Raw genomic sequence first — 13,073 nt, forward strand, 5'->3', positions numbered from 1 at the left:
AGGGTGCAACGTTACCACTAGATACCACACTGTACAGCAATACTACCTTACTGTGTGCAAAGACAATACACTGTTTTTACAATTCATAAGGTGGAAGTGATTGCATCTCTCTAAATGTTCCCAAGTCTAAAATGTAGTTCATTAAATCTAACAGGTTTGGGTGGTTGCTCTGTTTTTCCCATCCATCTGTGTCAGGAGTCTTATAGGCGAGTTGTGCAGATGATCTCAAGTGCAGTACGTGGGTTTTCAGCTGATTTACCATCATCCTTTGGAGGAGGCGTGGAGGCCCATGGCCACCTGAACCTGGAAGACAGATGAGGAGAGCTTCGTTATTCAATAGGTACATTAGCAATGTTTCGCTTCACCCTGTTGTCAAGTTGCTGCTTTTTTTTAAATTGCACATATCTTGGTCCAGAACAAATGTTCATATTGGATACATCATTCAATGTGGTACATCTTCCTTTCACGTGTATTTTCTCTTTTTGGTTCTTCATTACCAGCTGCTGTTCTTGTGCCTCCACTTTTTGTTGTTGCATCCATTCAAAACTCAGTCTGCTGTTTTATTTTTTAATGCTGTTTTTGAGAAGTGAGCTATAAAGTCTAATAAAAGCCACGCCGGCACAGTGTGAGAGTTTTTCTTAAAAGCAGCAGAGTGGGGTAAAAGGTGTAGAAGAGCTGTTGGAGGTGTGGCTGTTTCTGCTTGTACTATTCCTCCCTACAATATCCAAACGGACTAAATAGCACACAATGAACCCATATTTATAATGTGTTGTTTTTTATTATGTTTTTTTACTTTTGCAGTGTTCGCTGTTAAACACCATATCATTAATCATTAAATCTTCTTATTTCTTGTTGTGTAGACTAGTATTCAAATAGTTCATTTAGTTTAGTTTCATTTCAAAGATCCACAGTCTGATTCGTAGGCTATACTTGTTCATATGCCTAACAACCGCATCGCCACTCAAATGTGCAGACTGACCGCTGTGGGACCGCCATCTGCTGGATAGTGTCGGGCAGCGGCTGTCGGAAGGTCTCCGGCAGAAAGACGCAGAGCACAACACTGAGCAGCGACAGAGAACCCACAATGATCCATGGTAGGAACTGAGAGAAAACCTCTGGAGACAAAACCAGACCACATCAGTGAGTTCGTACTATGCCCAATTCAAATATTTACCAGACATGTATCACCAGATCAAACTGAGGGCAGCTGAAAACAAATATGTGGGGTCTCTTAATCTGTCCATGGCTACTAGATATATCTTGTATTTGCAGGACCACTACGACGACACATATTTTGTTGTCATAAGTTTTCGGCTATACTCAATGAACTCCACATGTGTGAAGTGAGAGGTCTCACCCAGCTGCAGCAGGTATGGGGAAACAGAGGATCCCACTCTGGAGAACATGGCACAGGTAGACATCGCTGTGTTCCTGATGACTGTGGGAGACAGCTCCCCGCTGTACATGTACAACACCCCGGTGCCGCCCAGAATGCCAAATTTACCCACCAGCACCAGGATCAGGGTGATAACTGGTTGACCTGCAGGGAGGAGGAGGAATGTAAGTCTATGAGTGGGGGATATTAAACATGTCTGAAGCACTGAACCACTATGAAGCAACTATTAAACCTCCCCAAGACATAGGGATCGTACGAGACATGGCAGGTCTGCCAAGCTTTGTATTTCTCAACATGCGTGATACACATGTAATGGCTGTAATGAGAGAGATATTTTGTGTATAAAGAGGTTGAAAGGTGGTGTCTTGTTTTTTAGCCTTTCAAAAACCACCAGAGCAAAATTGCAAGGGATAGTTTAAACTCTGTGTTTATCTACTCTAACTTGCATCGCTAGCATACATCATTTACAGTAGGAACCTAGCGACCAAAACCAAAGAGCAAAAGTGAACTACATTGTTTTGTGGAGCTACAGGCTACGTTAGAAAACCTGTTGCGGGTTTGTTACCTAAACCTCACATTCGGGTGACTTTGCTGCCTGAACCTCCTATTTGTTTTGTTGCGAAATTTCGTCCCCAAAAAGAAGTCTTGAGTGACATCCCAAAAACAGATAATTCATCATGCTCCATTGAAGAAGACTTGAAACGAGAGATTGAGACCATAAACTCATGTTTACAATGTTTACTGAGGGACTAAATCAAGTGAGAAGTAGATTATTTTACTCATAGACTTCTATACCTTCAGCAACCAAGGGAGTCGTCCCTGCTGGTCAGTAGAGAGAATGCAAGTTTAAGGCACTTTCGGATTGGCTGCACTTTTTTCAGAAGCCAATGCCGCCTGGTCCTGCCTCGTTCTCAGTCTCAGTCACATGAATGTCGGAAGTAAAGTAACTCTGAATTTTACTATTAGTGCATTTATAACGTTTAGGCCGTAATCATTTAAACAATGGTTATTCAAGTGTTAGTACTGGGAAGTTTGGACGGACAACTATGTCAAATTTTCTTCAAAATACGGCACTTTTCTTGGGGGCTTGGTCTTACTCACTGTTTAGAGTGATCTGGATGAGCAGCAGCGCTAGCGCCCCCAGCAGGGTGAAAGAGATGTACGACAGGCGGCGGGGAAGCCTACGCGCCGCCAGGCAGGAGGCAGCGTATGCTGGGAGCTCAACAACCGTCAACAGGAAATTGTTCAGGAAGGGGTTACCAGAAAGGCCAGACAAGTTGAATGACAATCCAAAGTAACATACACTGATAGAAAACCTGCAAACAACAAGAGAGCAATACTTTATCACAGTAAAAGTTCTGGAAATGAATGTTGCGATACTGTATCTTGCTCTGGATGGAAAAACAAAACAACCACACTATTGCTAGTGTTAATCAAAGGGCTAGCAAAGAAAGAGGAAATGCTACGGAACTTAAGGTACATTCTTGTGATGGAAAAGTGCCTTAACTCACCATATGCACCACAGAATAAGTGTCACACGTCGAATGTTTGCTGTCTTCAGCAGGTCCAGAAAGCTGGGAGACTCTTCCTTCTCACTTGTTTCTTTTTCTACCTGTGGAAAGACAGAAACTCCAGTGCAATGTCTACCATCCTTAAGTTTGGGAAAACAAGGCTGAGCTTACATTGGCTGAGAGGAAGATGACATGTGGAGCTTCCACTCGGTTCTCCAGAGCCGCGGACCTCAGCAGGAGTTCTGCTTCCTGAATACGGCCACGAGACACCAACCAGCGCGGTGACTCCGGAATCAGCCTTTTGGACAGACAATTGCAAATGTTTTGGTGAGAATTGGAGCAGGCCTCTGGATCACCCTGGTTCATCCATCTGTGTGCTATGCAGTCCACCAAGGTCAGTAATGATCTGAGAAGCATGACGAAAAGTTGGTAAAAATGACCTCCACGCTCCAAAATACAAGACACTAACACTGTGCCTTTGGCCTGGCTTTAAATGTATTTTCTGAATAGGTGCAGGCGGTATGGTCTAGCTAAAACAGGGTGTTAAGTTGCACTTCAGCAACACGTTCCAATCTCAACTCAACTTTGTCAGGAATAACTCAACGACGCTGTGAACACGGGCCTCGAACACCGGCCTCGAACACGGGCCTCGAACACCGGGCTCCTTGTGGAAAGTTCTGTATTTGTTTGACCCACCTGCCCTATGTGGGTATTTAATTTAGAAAAATACTTCATCACACTCCAAGGGCATTTTCTCCAAGCATCTAATAATGGCACAGATGGGTTTATGTTGTAGTTACTTCAAAGCCTGTTGCGTCTCATATAGATGCTAAACTGCACTGCAACCGCTTATAATACTACAAGACAGGATTTTAGAACAGTGATACGTTATCACAAAAACAATTATTTTAAGCTTTTGGAGACCGTAGATATATACGGTGTTCATGTTACAAAATAATATACCATGGAATGTTCACATGCATTCTTTCGTTCTTTTGTCCGTCTGAACGTGACATAAAGAAGTCTTTTGTTTGGAGCATATCAAAGTACAAAATCAGATTACCAGGGAGAAACATCATCCGATCGTCTGACAAATTCATCAAATGGACCCTTACATCTTTCATCCTATCCTTCATGTCAATAACAAAATAATCTATAAGCAAATTAATTGAAGAGTATCAAACGCAGATTGATCCTCATAGTGTACTGAGGTCACCTTACCACCAGAGGGGGATACAGGCCAGGCCTGGCACAGCCATCGCCAGAGACAGGTGTCTCCAGCTCCTGACCAGGTAGGCAGTGACGGGCAGCATCATTATACCTAACGTGTAGGCCGATGGCAAGCACAGGCCAGAGAAGAGAACTCTGGTTGAACCCATCAGGATCTCTGAGCCTGTGGAGGAAACGTTTCAAAAAGTGTCAGGCAAAGCATCGGCTTTGACTGCGTACAAGGACAACACATACAGAAGAGGATTTCAAATGCGTCCTCATCGGTATCGACATGGTCTTATTCTGTTCTGCAGTGAGACTTCATCGAGATCAACAACAGGACAATGACACAAGAGCATGCAACAAGTGGAGTCAAGCACAAAGGTCAGCAGTTACAGTATGGAAACGAAAAGGTCATACCCAGTACAAACAAAACTACGTAGCAGGTGAGCTGACCCAGGCCCAGCATGAAGAAGAGCGCAAGGAAGACGGGCCAGGACGGAGCAAAGGCCAATGCGATGCTGAAGATGCTCAACGCAGCGATGGCACAGAACACTACCGGCTTCCTGCCAAACCTGAAGTACAAAATACAACAGAGGGGTATCAGACACAACTGCAGCACGTATGTTCCTCTATTTAGATAGTAATTAGAAGTAAGATGGTATTGTTGGAAGATACAGAGTTCAGGGCAAACAATGTTTTTGTATGTTTAGTTTGAACATTAGGTTCCTTTCAGCTAACCTGTGGCTACGGCTACAGCTAGCTAGAGCGATCGTCCGATCAGCTGTGTGGTCCCCAGCGGGCAAGATATTGAACCCCAAATTGCTCCAATTTATCCCTCCTAATAAACAGTTGGTAACCTGTATGGAAGCTTCTGCCACCAGTGTATGAACTGGTGAATGCTGGCTGTTATTGTGAAGAGCTTTGAGTGGTCACTAAGACTAGAAAAGTGCAATATAAATGCAGTCTGTGTCACCAAACCTCAAAACGATGTTGCAAGTTTAAGGTCAAGTCTTGGCAATACACTTCCTTGTCCCATGACGTGTAGCAGACCGTCATGCTTGGTTAGCTCACAGCTAACTAACAGACATGCTTTGGCAGAACAATACACATTGACTGTAGAAGAGTACCGGTCAGAGATCTGTCCAGAGATGAAGCATCCGGACAATCCTCCCAGGAAGTAGACGAGGGAGGTCAGCGGCTGTTTCCACTGGTCGTCGCACACCAGGTTAAACTGGAAGACAAGGCACATTTGGGAATTCTGCAGCAGACATAAACATATAAACTGGAATAATACTAGGGACATAAACACTGGAATTTAAAGCAAACATGTCAATGGTGGATTAACACAACAATCAGACATTAAAAGCATGACATGGTCAGGTATGTCACAGAGTGTTTTTACCAGCTGCGCTTGTTTAGCATTGCTTCCTGTTCCTGTACTTCATCCTGAGTCTAAATGCCCTGAGTCTCTGTTCATCTTAGGCTTCTGCCCAAGCTTCTGAATCCCAGTTTCCTGCTTGAACCCACTGGTTCTTCCTCTGAGCACTGTCTAGCATGCAACTCCTTTGAGTGTGGTCTGCAGTGTTCCATATTGTTTGCCACCTTGAATAAGGAAGGTAGCGCCATAGTAGCACTTTAGTAGCACTTAAATGGCACTTGATGATAGCACTTTGTGGTTTAAATTTATTGAAGAAATTGTACTTGATTCTTGTTGTTCTGAGTTTGTACTCGTGGTGTTCACACTGGACGCGACACGATTTTGTCACGCGATTACATGCAAAGTCAATGTACAGACGCGACGGCGCGACATTTCCGCCGGGCGACGCGGCTGACGCGCTTGAGGCGGCACAAACAGAACGTTTGACGCGGGGCGAACAGAGCGAAGTTTGGGACTTCCACAACAAGTATAAAGCAGAACTAGTTGTTATTTATTCCAAGTATTTTTCACGGAGAGAAGCGACGGCTATAAGCCACGGCGCCTTTGCCGTGGCGCAATTTGTCTTGGCCGCGTTTGGTGTGAACATCCTCGTTTCATTCGTGCGACCAAACTGAAGCGGTAAAAGAGTTGCAAATTTTCTCAACACTTTTTCGCCTGAGTTTACTCGCTCGACTTTATGCGGTTAATTCACTTTTTCGCTTTTTCGTAACCATTCGCTGCGGAAAGGGGGCGGGGCTTTACTCTGTGTCTGTGAAAACATTTACTATTTCCGCCATTTAGCATTGAAAGAACCACTAATTCTGCTTTATACTGGTTGAGGAAGTCCCACACACGTGGGAACATCAAATGCCCCCGTCTCTGGGTTCATAACATTATCCGTAGTCGCACACAGCTCCGACTCCTCCAGGACGAGTGTCTGAATGAAGCCGCTTCCAGTGCTCCTTCAGCGGACCAGCAGTTTGATTCAGTAACGGCAGGACGCTTTTTCGCAACCATTCGCATTGTGCATTGACTTAACATGTAATCTACTCGCGTGAATATTTCGCAACTCTTTTGGTGTGAACACGGCATAACTCTGCCTTATCATATTGCCAAGTGGCCGTGGTATTTGAGCCCTTCTTGTTTCTTGGCTGTCTGTTCATCTGTTGCCCTCTAGTTGGTGATGCCCTGCATGTGACCAATGGAAACAGTAGAAGTACAATGTAGTGTATGAGTACTCGCAGTAGTCCACAGTAGCAACAGTAACAGCAGTAGCTCGGTACCTCACTGACTACAGTAGACTGGTAGTGCTCAGTACTGTAGGTCCATCCATCTTTACAGCCCTCCTGTGTCAGGTTGGAGAGGAGGACCTCTGGACTTGACAGGTTTTGGACCAGATCCAGGCTGGGTCTGGTTCCCAGTGCAGACAGGTTCTGTACCAGGTCCAGCTTGTACCGGCTACAACTGCTCCTCTCCGGCTGCCCGGCCACCTGCTGACCAGGAAAGATGACATCATCATTATCCAACTTGTGCTGCAACAACAGGAGGTAGACTGAACCCAAACAGACCGCATCAGATCAAACTAGACCAGTTCCAACCTGCACGAGGCTCACTGCCCTCATCAAAGCTGTGAGTGAATTATTAGCTAACTGCATTTCCAAATTCTTGTAAACTTGTGCACAGACAACAGCTTGGTTCTGTCTCAGCATTCAACCAGATTTTAAGAAAAACAATACAAATTGAAACAATTTACTGTATTGCTGCCTTGTAAACTGTAACATGAGCATTTGAATAAATACATCATTTATTTCCAAAGCTAGTTTGTATGATAAAGTAGATTAACGTGACCGTATGTCAAACCAAGACACTGCAGTGCTGTAAATGATCTAAGTACATATACTCATGTACTACACTCACAGTAAGTACTTTTTTGAGGTAATTGTACTTTCATAAGACACAAATACAGCTCCAGTGGACGCACATTTCATTCAAATACCAAATTACAACTTTAACAGTAAAATACTTCTTACATGTTTATGCATCAGTACAGATAATTCAATTGTTTTAGATATTGTAATATCTACAACAACAACTTTAAATACTTAGTACATTTTACAGATTCTGTGCTTTTCTTGTTTAATAATTTGAATGCATGGATTTTACTTGTAATTAAGTTTTTTGTTGTATTGTTGCTTTTCTACTTTTAGTAAAAGGTCTGAATACTTATATAATATATATAATATAATTTCCAATGCTTTGAGCGCCACAAACAATATTTAATTCACCTCCATTGTAATAAGATGAGAGTTTGGGTGGCGGAGAACATGAAACGTGAACAAAGGTGAGCATGAGATGAGTCTTATTACCCAGCAGAGAGATAAATAATCTTCAACCTGTAGTCAAACACGGACAAGGGACAAGTGAGTGGGATTTCATATTTTCAGATTTAGGTGAGGTGACCTTTTCAATGTGAGTCATCAACTTGAATAGTTCCAATATGCAACTTGAAGTCCAATATGCATGAATGTAAGTTCAGTATGCTACAATACGGCGAGGAGATTTTGTGTCAAACATTTGAAAGGCACAGACTCGGGCGCAGTTCTGACCTGTACTGGGATGCTGGCCTGGATCCAGTCCTGGCTCAGGTTGCTGTGGTGAGGGATGGAGCAGTGGTGTGGGGGCGTAGCCAGCAGGAAGATGACGGACAGCAGGTTGTATCCACTTGGGATGGTGGTGAGACAGAGCAGGAAGAAGACTCTCTTCTGGAACGGGCCCCAGGTCCCCAAAAACAACAGGGACTCCTCGTAGTCCTGCATTTTACTGGACTGTACTTATACTCTGTTCTGTTCGACTCTGTTTGTTTTTTTACTGTGCACCTGCAGTCTATGATTCAATCCATTAAGAGCAACTACAAGCACTGAAGCAACTGACAATCAGGTTGACTGTAAAGGAGCAACAAATAGCTTGAAATTAAAATAATTTTAGAACAACCATTAGAAATGTTACAGCTGCAAACATATATAATATAATATACCAACAAGAACAAATACAATTATCCTAATACTACAAAAATATATATTGCACTTGAAATACAAATACTGTTAATGCACCTATTGCAGCAGTTGTCAACTTCTCTTTGAGGCTTCACAACTCCTTTATCCCAGACAAGACGAAAGACTCCACCTCTTCTCCTTCTCCTTCTCCTCCTCCTCTTCCTCCTCTTCCTCCTCCTCCTCCTCCTCCTTTCAAAAGCCTGTGCTCATAGTTTACGGGTCGGCATGCGGCTCTTTCGCACCTCTGTTGCTGCTCCCTGAGGCCTGGAAAAAATGTATACTAATAATTACAATTTTTGATTTGATTTTTTTGTCAAGTGGAACATCTTTCAAAAGGAACTTTCTTATATTGGAGTATGAGGTGATATTGGGTCACTGAAAAAAAAAAAGTAAATTTTTTTTTGATTTTTTTGTCTTCTCTTCCTAAGAGTTTGATATTGTTGTAACAGGTAAAATAGCAATAAAATGTCAATAATTGTCTCTATTCTTGATCTATAATTTCATGAATACATCAAACTACAACTTTATAAGCTGTGATATCAAATAGCTTTTATGGCTCCAGGCATGGTGGAAAAAAGGGCAAAATGGCTCTTTGATTAGGAAAGGTTGCTGATCAGTTTAACTACTTGTTGAAAAAACATACACACTTCATATCGGAAATGAATATAATAAAGCCCCCATTGACTTTACTTAACGCACTAATTATACAAGTCTCTGTTGATACTTCTGAACTGTTGTGTTCCTGCTGATTTACCTCTAATCTGAAGTCAGCTGTGATGTACATGTTGACTTAAGGCCACACCAGAAAGGGTGCTTCCCCTCTGTGAGCCTGCTTTAAAACACACACATTAGGATTTAAAGATAGTGTCCAGGGTAAAGTCACAAATACAAATACGAATCACGAACATTTTCCTTGTTCAACATGATTCCTTGCTTCCAGCTGACTGGACACAGCGATCGCATTGTCATGATTTACAGGCACATGACAGGTGCGAGATGAACGACCTTGAGGTGAGTCCTGAAGTCCTCGTCAACTTTTAACTGGTCCGATCATTCATTTCCACAGGGCAGGAGACACTGGATGTCCAGTAAATGATAACAACCTGTGTAGCCAGTCCAACCCAGCCTGTCCGATGACCTCGGTAATACCAGTTTGTTCAGGTTCACCAGACTGACGCAGTGTTTTGCCTTTCTTTCTGCATTCAAAGACTTTTGGTGGTCAAAACTGGAGGCTGCACCATAAATAAACATTCAATCTGGTGTCAGGATCATAACCAACAATGTGGACTCTGTTACAAATTATACTTTGATTGTTCTTACCAGGAAGTGGAACACAGCCTGCAAATTTGGAATTACTAGAAAGACAGCAGGGAGGATGAAAGCGAGCAGTTTCCCATTAGGGCTCACTGTTTTGGTCCATCCAAGGCTATGTGTGCAACATGCTTTCAACGTGAAGCTGCGGCTCGGTGAAAAAGTGACTGTGTTTTTTGCGAATATGTCAGGGAGTTTATTCTGTCTATTGAGGAGGAAAAGGTCAGAACCTGTGGTTTCTGACCTTAGTTAGAATTTCTGCAGCTCTTTACGCACATTAACCATCAACACTGTGTTTCAGAGTCAAACCACTTTTCCTATTAATCATTAATGTCATTCATGAGTCAACATGTGCCTTCACGTTGATGTGAGCTATGTGAGCTCCAGTGGATATGAGATGAGACTTAGTGACATTGGAAGTCCTTTGGAGTCTTATGAGAGTTGTTGAGGTTTCATCAGCGGTGGATAAAAACAATATGGGGGCCATCTAGTGGTGAGTTGTCAGAGTGCGGCCACCTGAAACTCCTCCCGTGTGCCAATGGTGACTGTAGAAGAACTATGGCGGTAACATGGCGGCCGGGTGTGTGAGGAGGACCTGGTCTGTATGTGGATATAAACGGCTCAGACCAAGGCAACGGAAACACAACAATTCTTATTTTCAGTGCATTATACACTAAAGAAAACATCACCTTATCAATACTATATTCCATTTCTGCCAATAGATAAACATCTAATTAAAAAGGAATGCAGGACTACTGTATGTTCAGCATTTTTTTCTTTATGAAAACAAATAAAACAAAGTCACAGAAATAAAATGGTGAGGAGAGAAATGCTCAACCTGAAAAGTTTGCATTGCATATTTGCAATATGATCATCATTAAAAAAACAAGCTCTGAGAATAAATACTGTACATAAGAAGTGAATGGAGGTTCTGTGAAGCAGGAAGTGTCCTGTTTTAGCGATTGAACTTGAGCTCAAAGTCAAAAAAGAAAGATCTTCAGACCGCTGAACTTTTTCTTGCTTAGTTGTCAACATTTTGATGATTCAATTTGTGAAGCAATTCTCCTGTTTCCATTAAAAATAAAAGGTGAAGAGGGTTTTCCAAAAAATAAACTTGAAGTGTCGCCACCGTTCAGACTTATAGTAATAAAAAGTCTGAAAAGTCTAAACTGTATAGATATTAATCTTTAAAAAAATCTTCAGTGAACTTTCCAACTGAACAATGTGCCAGATGTGTGAAAAACAACAGAGCTCTGTCTGCAGCAGTTTGGGTGAACTGCTCCTTTAAACACTTCAATTATTCACTGTTTGCACATCCTCTGGGATTAATATAGAAAATGAGCTTTGGAAGTGATTAAATCAGATGGGTCATTCCAAGCACGGAGAGAATACACACACGCGTGCACACGCACGCGCACACACACACACACAAGCATTGGTTTCCCATGACTTTTGGGGACATTTAATTGACTTGCATTTATTTCCTGGAGACATACCCTAACCAACCTAATCTTAACCCATAACTTAACCTTAAACTAAACCTAAACTTAGACTTATACCTAAACCTAACTTTAAACCAAGTCTTCACAATAAAAGGTAATAGTGTATATTATGCGCATTTTGTCCCCAAAAGGAAGGCAAGTCCCAACAATGTGACTGTGTGATCAATATGTGTCCCCACAAGAAGGGTACAACACACACACACACACACACACACACACACACACACACACACACACATTCTTACATACTCAGTTTTTCAGCAAAAACATTTCAACAGTTTAAACAAAAATGAAAAGTAGATAGGAACCCAATCAAACAGTGCAGCCCTGTTTGTTTCATTCCAGTATTACAACCCAGTATCAAGACTCTCAGGCCTCAGTATTGCTGATAAGGAAGCAGAGCAAATAGAAAAGCAGCAGCTGAACTGTACATTATTGCATCATGATGAAATCATCGGACAGAGGAGGAAGTTTAGTTTACGAGTTCAGAGGTTGGGTTTAAACGCATCATCAACATTTGATTTGACACTTTGTCTTCTTTTTACAATTTGCATGTAGATGAGATTGATGCCCCGTGAGACCAAAATACTGCATAGATAATGCTCTCTCACACACACACACACACACACACACACACACACACACACACACACACACACACACACACACACACACACACACACACACACACACACACACACACAGTCCTTAAACCTGTTTGTTCATTATTGGAAGACTGAGATGCTTCAAGTTGTTCAGGAGGAGGCAGGAAGACAGACGGGAAAAAACACTTAAAACCATAAAAGAAATAATTGCAACTCAATCCGCCAATTTCTGATTGTATTATTAATAACTTGTAGCGGTCTGGTTGTCTTTTCATTGTCACCTTCTTAAGCACTAATTTCTGAAAGTATTCTAAAAGGTTTGGCTGGTTTCAAACCTCAAAATGTAGATGTGACTTTGTATTAAGAAACACCAAACAACTAACATTTCTTTATGAAAAATGATTTGTGTGAAACTGTGAGCCTCTGCTTTAAGTCTACTCCAGCCAATTAGAGTAAACAACCTTTCAACAACACTCATCACTTAATTTCTTCAAACTTTACTACATAGAGGCCTACAAATGCAAAAAGGAAGCTCTGCTGGTGCCCCCTACAGGCCGCAGTGTTCATTAAACACACAATTTGAAATTGATGGCGACACAAGACAATACGCGAATATTGAGCCGGGAAATTCAGTTTGTGTGACAAAATAATCTCAACTCAAATGTCCACTTCAGCTTTTTTTCCCTGAGCTTTCAACCACATCTTCCCTTCTTTAGCAACTGGAGCTAGCTCAGGCCTCATCACATGACCTAGGTATGTTACATGATGAAGGATGATGAAAATCTCCTAAGGTCAGACCCCGAACTTAAACAAAACACCTGATTAGGATATAGAAAGCTATTGTTTCACATATGAGAGCAAAACAAAAAGGGCAGTATGAGGAAATGGAGGGTAATTAAGGGTTACAGACATTACAAAATTAAATATTGTAAGTCTCGCTGTTGGCTGCAATTGAACTCGAGTATTTAGTGCAACGCTTGGGAGGCTGAACAGACAACTCAAGACAAAATACAAACAAAGTATTTGCTAGTATTTTTCCTGAAACATTTTCCTGATCCGATGTGAG

General features: G+C 42.1%; 1 protein-coding gene across 1 annotated transcript; it reads right to left on the reverse strand.

Moving 5' to 3' along the window:
• Window positions 1-200: 200 nt before the first annotated feature.
• LOC306747734 (solute carrier family 22 member 4-like) lies at window positions 201-8,352 on the reverse strand (the record flags this gene model as incomplete). Its single annotated transcript, XM_079230821.1, has 11 exons — window positions 201-303; window positions 980-1,115; window positions 1,358-1,540; window positions 2,498-2,712; window positions 2,908-3,008; window positions 3,079-3,205; window positions 4,129-4,300; window positions 4,537-4,691; window positions 5,247-5,350; window positions 6,820-7,026; window positions 8,143-8,352. The coding sequence occupies 11 exons, from the start codon at window positions 8,350-8,352 to the stop codon at window positions 201-203; spliced, it is 1,713 nt and encodes a 570-aa protein (XP_079086947.1).
• Window positions 8,353-13,073: the final 4,721 nt, after the last annotated feature.

This window comes from Taurulus bubalis, assembly GCF_910589615.1.
Source record: "Taurulus bubalis genome assembly, chromosome: 15".
Taxonomy (NCBI): domain Eukaryota; kingdom Metazoa; phylum Chordata; class Actinopteri; order Perciformes; family Cottidae; genus Taurulus; species Taurulus bubalis.